The 13923-nt window shown below is 39.8% G+C and overlaps 1 protein-coding gene across 2 annotated transcripts in view; it reads left to right on the top strand.

Moving 5' to 3' along the window:
* LOC130360632 (uncharacterized) overlaps positions 1-13923 on the top strand; it is a 189671-nt gene that overhangs the window by 153207 nt on the left and 22541 nt on the right. For both annotated transcript variants that reach the window (XM_056563178.1, XM_056563179.1), the window contains one exon: positions 7898-7960. In XM_056563178.1, the coding sequence (XP_056419153.1) occupies positions 7898-7960 (63 nt within the window). The remainder of the gene's footprint in view (positions 1-7897; positions 7961-13923) is intronic.

The raw sequence follows: 13923 nt of genomic DNA, 5'->3' as shown, positions 1-13923 counted from the left end.
TTTTTCCTCCTCGCCTTCTAAAAATCATAACTCTTTTATATTTTCATCCACAGACTAGTATGAGGGCTTGTTTTTTGAGCGACCAGTTGTCCTTTGTAATGACATAACTCATTATATCATAAAATGTATAACGCAACCAAAAAACAGTATTTTTGTGGGGAAATTAAAACGAAAAACGCAATTTTGCTAATTTTGGAAGCTTTCTTTTTTACACCGTACAATTTATGGTAAAAATTATGTGTGTTCTTTATTTTGAGGGTCAATACGATTAAAATGATACCCATTATGACATACTTTTTTATTATTGTTGCGCTTAAAAAAAATCACAAACTTTTTAACCAAATTAGTACGTTTATAATCCCTTTATTTTGATGACCTATAACTTTTTTATTTTTCCGTATAAGCGGCGGTATGGGGGCTAATTTTTTGCGCCATGATCTGTACTTTTTTTGATACCACATTTGCATATAAAAAACTTTTAATACATTTTTTATAATTTTTTTTAAATAAAATGTATTAAAAAAGTAGGAATTTTGGCCTTTTTTTTTTTTTGTTCACACCGTTCACCGTACGGGATCATTAACATTTTATTTTAATAGTTCGGACATTTACGCACGCGGCGAATACCAAATATGTGTATAAAAATTTTTTTTACGCTTTTTGGGAGTAAAATAGGAAAAAACGGACGTTTTACTTTTTTATTGGGGGAGGGGATTTTTCACTTTTTTTTTTACTTTCACTTTTCAATTTTTTTTACATTTTTTTTTACACTTGAATAGTCCCCATAGGGGACTATTCATAGCAATACCATGATTGCTAATACTGATCTGTTCTATGTATAGGACATAGAACAGATCAGTGTTATCGGCGATCTTCTGCTCTGGTCTGCTCGATCACAGACCAGAGCGGGAGACGCCGGGAGCCGGATTGAAGAAGGAGAGGGGACCTCCGTGCGGCATTCTGAATGATCGGATCCCCGCAGCAGCGCTGCGGGCGATCCGATCATTCCTTCATATTGCGCACTGCCGCAGATACCGGGATCTGTATTGATCCCGGCACCTGAGGGGTTAATGGCGGACGCCCGCGAGATCGCGGGCGTCAGCCATTGCCGGCGGGTCCCTGGCTGCGATAAGCAGCCGGGATCAGCCGCGCATGACACGGGCATCGCTCCGATGCCCGCGGTTATGCACAGGACGTAAATGTACGTCCTGGTGCGTTAAGTACCACCGCACCAGGACGTACATTTACGTCCTTCGTCCTTAAGGGGTTAAGGGTCTATTCACATGTACAGTATCCTGCGCATATTTGTTGCACATGATTTGAAGCGGCAGATTTGATGCTGTGTTCAGTCATTTAGCTTACATTGAACTCTGCAGCATAAAAAGCTGCATCTTCTAATCCCAAGCAAAAAAATATGCGCTGGATACTGTATGTGTGAATACACTCTTAGGGTAGGGTCACACGTAACAAATTTGCAGCTTATTTTATCTGTCTGTGACCCGACCCATAGTGTGCGTCCAGCTGTTGCCACCCACGCCCTGCCTCACCTGCCCCTTGGCCTACTCGCAGTGTCAATCTGCTCCGAGCAGCCACAAAGGGCCTGCGAGTCGCCGAGTGCACTGCAGTGTAATCAGACATCGCGGAGCAGCCGCAATGTGTGAGTACACTGTGCATGCGCATTTCCCAAATCCTAAAATCTTGCATCTTCAAGGTGTTCAACAGGGTTGCCTGTCTCCTGTTTAATTTTTTTTTAACAACTGAAAAATTATGAACTGCCTAAAATGTTACAGACATACACTCTGCGCCTTTTTTTTATTATTAACCCCTTAAGGACCAAGCATTTTTCAGTTTTTGCACTTTTGTTTTTTCCTCCTTACATTTTAAAAATCATAACCCTTAAAATTTTGCACCTAAAAATCCATATGATTGCTTTTTTTTTGCGCCACCAATTCTACTTTGTAATGACATCAGTCATTTTACCCAAAACACTATGACAAAACGAAAAAAAAAATCATTGTGCAACAAAATTGAAGTAAAAACGCAATTTTTTAAGTTGTACCGTTTCTTCACAGTACATTTTTCAGTAAAAATGACAACTTATCTTTATTCTGTAGGTCCATACAATTAAAATGATACCCTACTTATATAGGTTTGATTTTGTCATACTTCTGGAAAAAATCATAACTACATGCACGAAAATTAATACATTTAAAATTGTCATCTTCTGACCCCTATAACTTTTTTAGTTTTCCACGTACGGGGCAACATGAGGGATCATTTCTTGTGCTGTGATCTGAAGTTTTTATAGATACCATTTTTATTTTTATTGGACTTTTTGATTGCTTTTTATTCATTTTTTTATGGTAAAAAAGTGACCAAAAAGACGCTATTTTGGACTTTGGAATTTTTTTGCGCATAAGCCATTGACCGTGCAGTTTAATTAATTAATTATATATTTTTATAGTTCGGACATTTAAGCACACAGCAATACCACATATGTTTGTTTTTATTTTTATTTACACACTTTTTTTTAATGGGAAAAGGAGGGTGATTCTGATTTTTATTAGGGAAGGAGTTAAATCCCATTTATTAACTTTTTTTTTTTTTTTTTTTTTAATGCAGTGTTATAGCCCCCATAAGGGGCTATAACATTGCACATACTGATTGCAGGCACTGTTCAATGCATTGCCATAAGAATAAATTGATCAGTGTTTTCTGCACTTGATTGCTTAAGCCTGGATTTCAGGCTTGGAGCAATCAAACGCCGATCGGACAGCTGGTAAGAAGATAAGACACCTCCCGCTGTCCTCTCAGCTGTTTAGGATGCCGCGATTTCACCGCGGCGGTCCAGAACAGCTCTGCTGAGCTAGCCGGTAGGGATTTCTCCCGTTTTAGATGCCGCAATCAACTTTGTTTGCGGCTTCTAAAGGGTTAATACGAGCCAACAGCCTGATCGGCAATGTCCGGTATTAGCCGCGGGTGCCTGGTTGCTGATAGCAACCAGGACCCTGCAGATACGAAGATCGGGAGCCAGCCACACACGTAAATATACGTCCGTGGACATTATATTGGTTTTTCAAAAGGTAGTACAATATATATAAGAGTAACATAAATTGTTACCAGGGAAAAGGCAGTGTAACAAAGTCATTCAGAACTACAAATTATTATATACAATATTATTAATATTATTAACAGTCTAGTTCCACCCTGGGACTTTTTATAAACCCATCCCATGTTACTGTATACCCTTAAAAACCACCAAAATAATACCCTTCAAATAACAAATGCCTAGAAAAGGAAAAGCAATGTCCAATAGTCCAAAAAATAAGCAATTGAAAAAAAATAAAATAAAAATAAAATAAACAACAACACAATTCTCACCTGTAGTGAGTACATATACTGTTGCACTGGGGTCAGTTATTACAAGTTGGTGGCAGCTGTACAGGGTTATGACTATAATATCACGGCTTTCACCTCATTCAACACAGAACTTAAAGAGTACTTCTCATGATCTTGTAAAATGTTATAATCCTCCCAGTTCACTGCCCCATTATGATAAACCATCCCCTGCCTTTATTTGTATTACTTTTTCGTTTTCTACCTTGATATTGCTCTGTATTTTCTGCTCAGTCTCAGTCAGATTCACAGACTGGGAAGGGGCGTTCCCCAGCAGACGTGACATCATCAGCAGCCATACAGGGGAGAACTTCCTCCCTCACTCTGCTACACACAACCCAGAGCAGTTCAGTGTGTGAGATGAGCTATGATTGGCTAAGGCTGCACACATCCCCTTCAGCACTCCAGACTGCATTTCCCGATTTTGGACTGTGCTAGAGATGGTGGAAGATGTGCTCTGGACAATTAGGGGAGACACCTAGTGGCAGCTTTTTTTAAACACAAATAAAACATAGAAAGCTTCATTTTGTAAAAAAAAAAAAAAAATTACATTAGAAAGACTTTTTATTAACCATAATGAGTGCAATAGCAAATTTTTTTTAATGACAATGCCTATTTAACCCCTTAAGGACCAAGGGCGTACAGGTACGCCCTTGGACCTGCTCTCCTGATATAACGCGGGGTTACACAGTAACCCCACGTCATATCACGGCGGGCCCGGCGTCATAGTGAAGCCGGGACCCGCCTCTAATAGCGCGCAGTGCCGATCGCGGCACCGCGCGCTATTAACCCTTTAGCCGCGCGCTCAGAGCTGAGCCGTGCGGCTAAAAGTGAAACCGAAAGTGGCCGGCTAGCTCAGTCGGGCTGTTCGGGATAGCCGCAGCTAATCGCGGCATCCCGAACAGCTGACAGGACAGCGGGAGGGCCCCTACCTGCCTCCTCGCTGTCCGATCGCCGAATGACTGCTCAGTGCCTGAGATCCAGGCATGAGCAGTCATGCGGCAGAATCGTTGATCACTGGTTTCTTATGAGAAACCAGTGATCAGCATAGAAGATCAGTGTGTGCAGTGTTATAGGTCCCTATGGGACCTATAACACTGCAAAAAAAAAGTGAAAAAAAAAGTGAATAAAGATCATTTAACTCCTCCCCTATTAAAAGTTTGAATCACCCCCCTTTTCCAATAAAAAAAAAAACACAGTGTAAATAAAAAGAAAAATGAACATATATGGTATCACCGCGTGCGGAAATGTCCGAATTATAAAAATATATCATTAATTAAACCGCTCGGTCAATGGCGTGCGCGCAAAAAAATTCCAAAGTCCAAAATAGTGCATTTTTGGTCACTTTTTATATCATTTAAAAATGAATAAAAAGCGATCAATAAGTCCTATCAATGCAAAAATTGTACCGTTAAAAACTTCAGATCACGGCGCAAAAAATGAGCCCTCATACCGCCCCATACACGGAAAAATAAAAAAGTTATAGGGGTCAGAAGATGACAATTTTAAACGTATTAATTTTCCTGCATGTAGTTATGATTTTTTCCAGAAGTCCGAAAAAATCAAATCTATATAAGTAGGGTATCATTTTAATTGTATGGACCTACAGAATAAAGATAAGGTGTCATTTTTACCGAAAAATGTACTACGTAGAAACGGAAGCCCCCAAAAGTTACAAAACTGCGATTTTTGGGCAAAATGACTGATGTCATTACAAATTAGAATTGGTGGCGCAAAAAATAAGCCATCATATGGATTTTTAGGTGCAAAATTTAAAGAGTTATGATTTTTTAAAGGCAAGGAGCAAAAAACGAAAATGCAAAAACGGAAAAACCCCCGGTCCTTAAGGGGTTAAAGGATCTGTTGATTTGTTGTTAACAGAATTATATCCATGGCTGAAAGAGTTGAAAAAAAATATCTTCCTTTCAATACACAAAGTGGTCTATACAAAAGTTTAGTTAGCACTTAGACATATCCCACAAGATGACAACATTTATTTATCTTGTTCAGGAGTGCTCCATAACCTTGACATTTATCCTGTAATGCTGAATGTTTTTAAAGCATTCCATAATTGATATGCTAAAGTTATAGCCTGTATGTGTATATCCGGGTTTAGCAATTTGCTATCATTACTACAGTATGTAATACATATCTTATTTAAACATAATTTGGGCCTATGAAAATGCATTCATGCTCTATTTATACACTGACATCACATGTGACATATTGCAGAATATAAAAATCTTGGTATTCATTTTGTTCATGAATCCATAACATTTGCACTGATGAAAAATGAAAGCTCTGCATGCAAGTTACCAGTCTCACTCCCATCATCCCACTTCCATCTTCATCTGCTGTAGATTTGCCCCTAAAAGCTAATCCCACATCAGAGATATCATGCATGAAATACAAATAACATCTGAGGGCAGATGAGGATCTTAAAGGGGTACTCCGGTGGAAAACTCTTTTTTTTTTTTTTTTTTTTTAAATGAACTGGTGCCAGAAAGTTAAACAGATTCGCAAATTACTTCTATAAAAAAATCTTAATCCTTTTAGTACCTTTTAGCAGCTGTATGCTACAGAGAAAATTCTTTACTTTTTGAATTTCTTTTTTGTGTTGTCCACAGTGCTCTCTGCTGACACCTCTGTCCGTGTCAGGAACTGTCCAGAGCAGCATATGTTTGCTATGGGGATTTTCTCCTGCTCTGGACAATTGCTGTTATGGGCATCAGGTGTCAGCAGAGAGCACTGTGGACAATACAAAAAATAAATTAAAAAAATAAAGAGTTTCCTCTGTAGCAAACAGCTGCTAAAAAGTACTGAAAGGATTAAGATTTTTTTATAGAAGTTTTACAAATCTGTTTAATTTTCTGACGCCAGTTCATTTAAAAAATAAGTTTTCCACCGGAGTACCCATTTAAATGTTATTTTTTGTTTGGTGTCAATAAAGCCTCATCATTTTACATATTAAAGTTAAGCAACTTTTAAATATACCGTACTTTGGATATGAATCCAAATCATTTTCAGTTTTCCACTTGCTGTCAGTGAGGGGAAACACTCTATTGCTAAAATCCAGATCATGTCCAAAGGGTTATGCCATCTTGTAATAAGCTTTATAGCAATGTATACGGGACATTAGCAGAACCTGTTCTCATCCTCTCTGCTTATAAATCTAATGGTTGTAATGAAAAGTTATGCAACTTCTAATATACTTAGTCTTTTAAAGGGGTACTCCACTGGCCAGCGTTCGAAAGTAAATGTTCCAAATGCTGTTTTCGTGCTGCAGGGCTTGACCACGCCCCTCATCACATCATGGTCACGCCCCCTCAATGCAAGTCAATGGGAGGGGGCGTGGCGGTCGTCACGACCCCTCCCATAGACTTGCATTGAGGGGGCGTGGCCATAATGTCAAGGGGGGCATGGCTAACCCTGGCAGCGCAAAGACAGCGTTTGGAACATTTACTTCCAAACACTGTCCAGTGGAGTACCCCTTTAAAAGACTAAGTATATTAGAAAGTTGCATAACTTTTCATTACAACAATTACCTTTGCAAATATTATACTGTATATTGCATCTTTTTTTTCTAATAAGGGGACAAGGCCATTGACCAAGCGCTTCATGTAGATGTCATACTGATGGATAGATATTATATACATAACAATATGGAAATAAGTACTTTAAAGGGGTACTCCACCCCTAGACGTCACGCCCCCTCCCATAGACTTGCATTGAGGGGACAGGGCGTGACGTCACACGGGGCGGCATTGTGATGTCACGGACTTCCGTTCCCGTGGTCAGGGCCCAGACCCTCCAGCGCTTCCGGACAAGAAACAGGTGGGTGCCGCATGCTCCATTGCGGGGGTCCCCAGCGGCGGGGCCCCCGCGATCAGACATCTTATCCCCTATCCTTTGGATAGGGGATAAGATGTCTAGGGGTGGAGTACCCCTTTAAAGTTCAAATATCAAATATCAGGGTAAAGTTTTAGAAATTTTAAGCACAAGGTGAGAGATATCTTATTTTTTATCCCTAAATGTATTGTCATACGGTTCACTGATGAACACATTGCTGCATTCTACAATTCCAGGAGTAGTAAGTGCAACAAAGTTCCTACTACAAGCTGCTCAGCATTCAGTGCCATTCCTTACCTTATGCATAAGAATTTAATTTGTTTTCCATTGATCCTTTAATTACAAAATTTGTTTAAAAGCTGTTATATTATCTCTTTTTTGACACAATATGGCACAATTTTGTTATAATTTTGAAAACCAAATAAGACAACTGCAGTTGGTAGCCTTTCAAAGAAACCACCCCTTTAAAATGAAATCAATCCTGTTTCAAGTGTATTCCCTTGCTTTGTGATGAGGACTCTAGGGGTACTTTTTGCTGAAAAATTGCTTTTTGATTGTTCAGAATTCTTTTCGATTAATATGCAGCTGTCATTCCTAAGCAAATCTAGGCCCTCTTTAATGTGCCTTTTTTTTTACCGTTTCTTTTCCCCAGGCTTCAAATGATGTTTCTAGAAGAGACGGTCCATTCTTTTCTGATAGGAGCGCGATACAACAGGTTACAGACTTTACATGACATCTCAGACATGTGCCACTTTGCTATACCTGTTTACCCACTTATTTATATGTTACTTTAACTACAGTGCGATATGTTGTTTATGTAAATACTAGACTATTTCCCTATAGAGAACTGAAGAGAACTGAAGTGTCTAATATTTTGCATTCGCTATCAGGGTTCAGTAGTGAGGTTTTGCTTAAAGGGGATCCCCTATCCAAAGCATAGGGGATAAGATGTCTGATTGCGGGGATCCCGCCGCTGGGGACCCCCACGGTCTCGGCTGCGGCACCCCAGACATCTGGTGCTCGGAGCAAACTTCAATCCATGCCTGATGACTGGCGATGCAGAGGCGTGTGACGTCATGGCCAAGCCCCCTCAATGCAAGTCTATGGGAGGGGGCGTGGCTGTGACATCACGAACGGGGCGTGTCCATGACTTCACAAGCCTCTGGCACTCTAAACGAACGTCGGGTGCAGCAGGTAGATCGCGGGCATCCCCAGCAGCGGGACCCCCATGATCTGACATCTTATCCCCGCGGGCGTCCCCAGCAGCGGGACCCCCATGATCTGACATCTTTTCACCTATCCTTTAGATAGGGGATAAGATGTCTAAGGGCCAAGTACCCCTTTAAGTGTAGGTGGCACAAACAAAAGTAAGTATAAAAGATCGACGTTAAATCACAGTCTGTGCAAACTACAACATTGTATTTGGGTAGATAGGAACATAATAGTAGTCTAGTACACCAATGCTGGAAGAAAGCATCAGCATACTGTAGATAGTACAATATCAATGCAGCTGGAACCTGCTAAGGTCAACTACTGCAGAAGTATAAGAGGCAATTCAATATCCCTGATGGAGCTTTATTAATAGGAACAGTTTCGCTTGTTCTGCACAGAGTACATATACCTAATGTGTATGTGTGAGACAAGCGTTCTGTACGGTTGCTTGCAGAACTATGCTGCGCTTTAGCCCTCTAGTGGCTAAATGAGGTAATTGCTCTAATCATATGTCTGTCCAGGACTTTTCTCCTCATATCTAACACTGCTTTAGGCTTTCTGATGTAAACGCTGCCAATTACATTGGCAGTCAAGGAGTCTATTGACAGACTTTATTAATATCATGATAACTCCTACTGTACAAGATATACATAGAGAAATTGCAATTAGGCACAAGTCCTGGAATTCCCCGGGCCTTAATGCTTGGGCACAGTCACATAGACAATACTTCAAAAATTTATTTTTTAAGGATTCTTTCTGCTGCAGTTAAAGCAGATGAACAATGAATATGTTCCTTTTTGGAAAAAAAATGAACAATAAAAGTTCTTCAGATTTTGTAATGTAATCATACGGTAGTATTTACACAGGCAAGTAGTGTGTGGAGCTGTCGTAAACTGTACTGCATATTGGTAGCCTACTAACATGCTACCTACATTGTGAAAGAATCACCAGAGTTACAACATAAAGAATAAGGTAAGGATACAGAAAGGTTTGTTGTAACTGTTTTGTTTTAAAATGTTTTTTAATTGAATTTAACCCCTTAAGGACTCAGCCCATTTTGGCCTTAAGGACATTTTTTCCTCCTCGCCTTCTAAAAATCAGACACAGACTAGTATGAGGGCTTGTTTTTTGCACGACCAGTTGTCCTTTGTAATGACATCACTCATTATATCATAAAATGTATGGCGCAACCAAAAAACACTATTTTTGTGGGGAAATTAAAACGAAAAACGCAATTTTGCTAATTTTGAAAGGTTTCGTTTTCACGCCGTACAATGTATGGTAAAAATGACATGTGTTCTTTATTCTGAGGGTCAATACGATTAAAATGATACCCATTATTATATACTTTTATATTATTGTTGCGCTTAAAAAAAATCACAAACTTTTTAACCAAATTAGTACGTTTATAATCCCTTTATTTTGATGACCTCTAACTTTTTTATTTTTCCGTATAAGCGGCGGTATGGGGGCTCATTTTTTGCGCCATGATCTGTACTTTTTTTTGATACCACATTTGCATATGAAAAACTTTTAATTAATTTTTTATAATTTTTTTTTAATAAAATGCATTACAAAAGTAGGAATTTTGGACTTTTTTTTTTCTTTTTTTCGTTCACGCCGTTCACCGTACGGGATCATTAACATTTTATTTTAATAGTTCGGACATTTACGCACGCGGCGATACCAAATATGTCTATAAAAAATGTTTTTACGCTTTTTGGGGGTAAAATAGGAAAAAACGGACGTTTTACTTTTTTATTGGGGGAGGGGATTTTTCACTTTTTTTTTACTTTTACTTTTCAATTTTTTTACATTTTTTTTTACATTTGAATAGTCCCCATAGGGGACTATTCATAGCAATACCATGATTGCTAATACTGATCTGTTCTATGTATAGGACATAGAACAGATCAGTATTATCGGTCATCTCCTGCTCTGGTCTGCTCGATCACAGACCAGAGCAGGAGACGCCGGTAGCCGCACGGAGGAAGGAGAGGGGACCTCCGTGCGGCGTTATGAATGATCGGATCCCCGCAGCAGCGCTGCGGGCGATCCGATCATTCATTCAAATCGCGAACTGCCGCAGATGCCGGGATCTGTATTGATCCCGGCACCTGAGGGGTTAATGGCGGACGCCCGCGAGATCGCGGGCGTCGGCCATTGCCGGCGGGTCCCTGGCTGCGATCAGCAGCCGGGATCAGCCGCGCATGACACGGGCATCGCTCCGATGCCCGCGGTTATGCATAGGACGTAAATGTACGTCCTGGTGCGTTAAGTACCACCTCGCCAGGACGTACATTTACGTCCTGCGTCCTTAAGGGGTTAAAGGGGTACTCCACTGGGAAACTTTTTTTTTTTTTTTTAAATCAACTGGTGCCAGAAAGTTAAACGGATATGTAAATTACTTCTATTAAAAAATCTTAATCCTTCCAGTACTTCTGCTGTATGATCCACAGGAAGTTCTTTTCTTTCTGAATTTCCTTTCTGTCTGACCACAGTGCTCTCTGCTAGCACCTCTGTCCATTTTAGGAACTGTCCAGAGCAGGATAGGCTTTCTATGGGGATTTGCTCCTACTCTAGAAGTTCCTAAAATGGACAGAGGTGTCAGCAGAGAGCACTGTGGTAGGGCAGAAAGGAAATTCAAAAAGAAAAGAACTTCCTGTAGATCATACAGTAGCTGATAAGTACTGGAAGGATAACAAATTTATAATAGAAGAAATTTACAAATCTGTTAAATTGTTGGGCACCATTTGATTTAAGAAAGAAAGGTTTTCCAGTGGAGTACCCCTTTAACTGAAGAGAAGAGAACAAATTCCATTAGATTTCCTTGATGCCACATTTACATGTAAAGTACTGGAGCATGTGGGTAAGATTTACTGCCTATTGTATTATGATGATGTTGGCATATAGGCTGTACTTGTACCATCACCCTTGAGGGGGTGGTTGTAATTGACAACCAACTTCCCATGTCAACAGCCGAGATGTAACACCAATCCTGGTTTAACACCTTAGATGCTATTGTCAATAATTATTGCATCATCAGATGTAACAATTGTGGGGGATCCCCTTTATCCTTCAGATGTGCTGGTTGGTGGTTAAATATGGCAGCCAGGGGTCTAAGAAAGGACCCCTGGACTGACAGATGTAGATGTCTATTAGGATGTGCCTCAAGTTTGGCCTATTAGGCGTCCATCAGTTTTTCACTAACAGGAGGTAAAAATGCAATGTTTTTTTTTTAAGTTTCACAATGGAAAAGCAAAAAGTTAAAAAAGTAAATAAAACAGTACATTTTTACCCATAAATATATCACTTACTGAAAAAAGCAAACAACCTTGAAAAAACTAGAAATTTTGTCATCCCCACAAATATAAAAACCTGCTGAATAAAAGGGATTTTGCCATCTGAGAAGGGTAACTAGCCGATCTAAGATCTCAAGAACAGGGACTCAAGTCTTGTGTTAGAATGGGACATCGGGTGTCACATGTGTGCTGCCACTTCATTTTTTTTCCATAAAATAATTTTTCACATATATCCGGAGTTCCGGCTGTGTTTCCCTCCAGCACTGTAGAAAAGCAAAGAGAAACTGATTGTTGAACTGATCCCATTAATTTGAGACACATTCAGCCGACATCTCAGTTTGAATGCCGGATGGTTGCACAGACCGCACAGGCCCGCACCTGTCCAGCCTGCACAATTAATGGCCGCTGGATGCCTACTGATGCACTCTGTTATTAGTTGTGGCATCAGTTGTGAACAATTTTAGGATGGGTTCACTGAGCCGGACCCCGGATATGTGTGAATCCAGCCTAACATTTTTCCTGCATAATAAAAACAAAACACAAAAAAACTATAAATTGCATTCTCCTACAAAATGAAAATGTCAAGTTATAAGGAAAGCGTGCATACAAATACAGTATTATAGCCCTCTTTTATGTGGGTATATGGCACAGCAGTAAACACCAAATGGTGCTGTGCCAGTTCATGCCATCACATTATCTTGCAACAAGGGGGCCTAGACCCATCTCTCGGAATGGCATTGTTTTTTGCCCTTAACTTGCTTGCCAATATTGTTTTCATCGTAGAGTGCCCTGCTCTATCTCACACAGCCCATAACAAAGGGAAGTATTGGCCCTAAACTGGGTGCCTCTATTCATGGGCCTTATAGTAGCAGCATGAGCTGCCTTTATGGAACAAACACTTTTGTGCCTTCTTTTGACCTTGGGCAGATTAGACACATATGTTTTTTGAATTTTTCTTTAGCTTTTCCCTTTACTTATGCTGTCTATATAGAAACATTACATCAATAGCATGCTCTCCAAAGACCATACATTCTTCTTGTAAATGAATTTCTTATTATTGTGTCCAAAAAGCCTCTCAAATGCTGATAAAACATACAATGACATAACGCTACATCCGCCAGAATGGAGAGTATGTACAGAAAACTCAATTCCAAGAGCTTGGTTTATGTGTTCCCAATATCATAACTTTAGGATGCAACAAGACTATATTTATGTTTTCCTAAACCTAATCTTGTAGTGCTGACCTATGCTACTTCTCCTTCTGGCTCCCTGCCACCATGCTGCCTTAGCATTTCCAAGCCTGACCATGGTCTGTACAGGTTTTAAGAAAGATGTCTAAGTCATGGAGATATTAACATGCATAGTCTATGTATTTGGCTAGATATACAAGGATGCTATTTACTATGTGATGAATGTCATATTTCACCAATACTATTCTTATAATGTTTGTGTTGATATATGGTATTCTGATATGAGCTGTAATGGACAAGGAGCCTAAGATTCCTCTCATATTACAAGATGTTAGCTCAGAGCTGCTTTAATATGACAGCTAATATAAGTCATACAAGATTACTAGAGGGGGGGGGGGTGATGAAAGTGTTCTGTTACATTCAGCTGAATGCCATTGATAGCCCAGCAGATGGATAGATGGGGAATAAGTGGAATGACAGACCTCACAGACACAAGTACAGGCAATACTGGAACAAATGAGGTGAAGATGACCTAGAGCACATTCAACTCCGGATAAGGCATTCCAAAATCTGAAAAATTTGTGATTCCATCGTTTTTATTTGAGAGATATTAGAGAATAATATCCATATCAAATTATAAGGCTTAGAAAGGATGTATTCCTCTAAGATTTCAGTAAGATTGCAGATAAAGTGGATTATTATTTTCCTGGGATAAGGAAGTCTGGTGGGACAGCCGTCGATCTTTAGAACAGTGCCTCAAGTCTTCTGCTGGAATGAAGTGAAGGTCAGGAATGCACGCTTCTGTTCCATTTACTGTCTATGGGACTGTAGAAGACAACCGACTATAGCTTTGTGAATAAGTTTCACTGGTGGGACAACCCCTATAACCCCTTTCCGATTCATGATGTACATTTACTTCAAGTGGTGGGCGAGAGACTATGGCACCGGTGAGGGAGCTTGGTTTGCGCTATACC

Source organism: Hyla sarda, chromosome 3 (assembly GCF_029499605.1).
Source record: "Hyla sarda isolate aHylSar1 chromosome 3, aHylSar1.hap1, whole genome shotgun sequence".
Lineage (NCBI taxonomy): Eukaryota > Metazoa > Chordata > Amphibia > Anura > Hylidae > Hyla > Hyla sarda.
The sequence above is the reverse complement of the archived record's forward strand: the minus strand, read 5'-3'. Positions and strand labels throughout refer to the sequence as shown.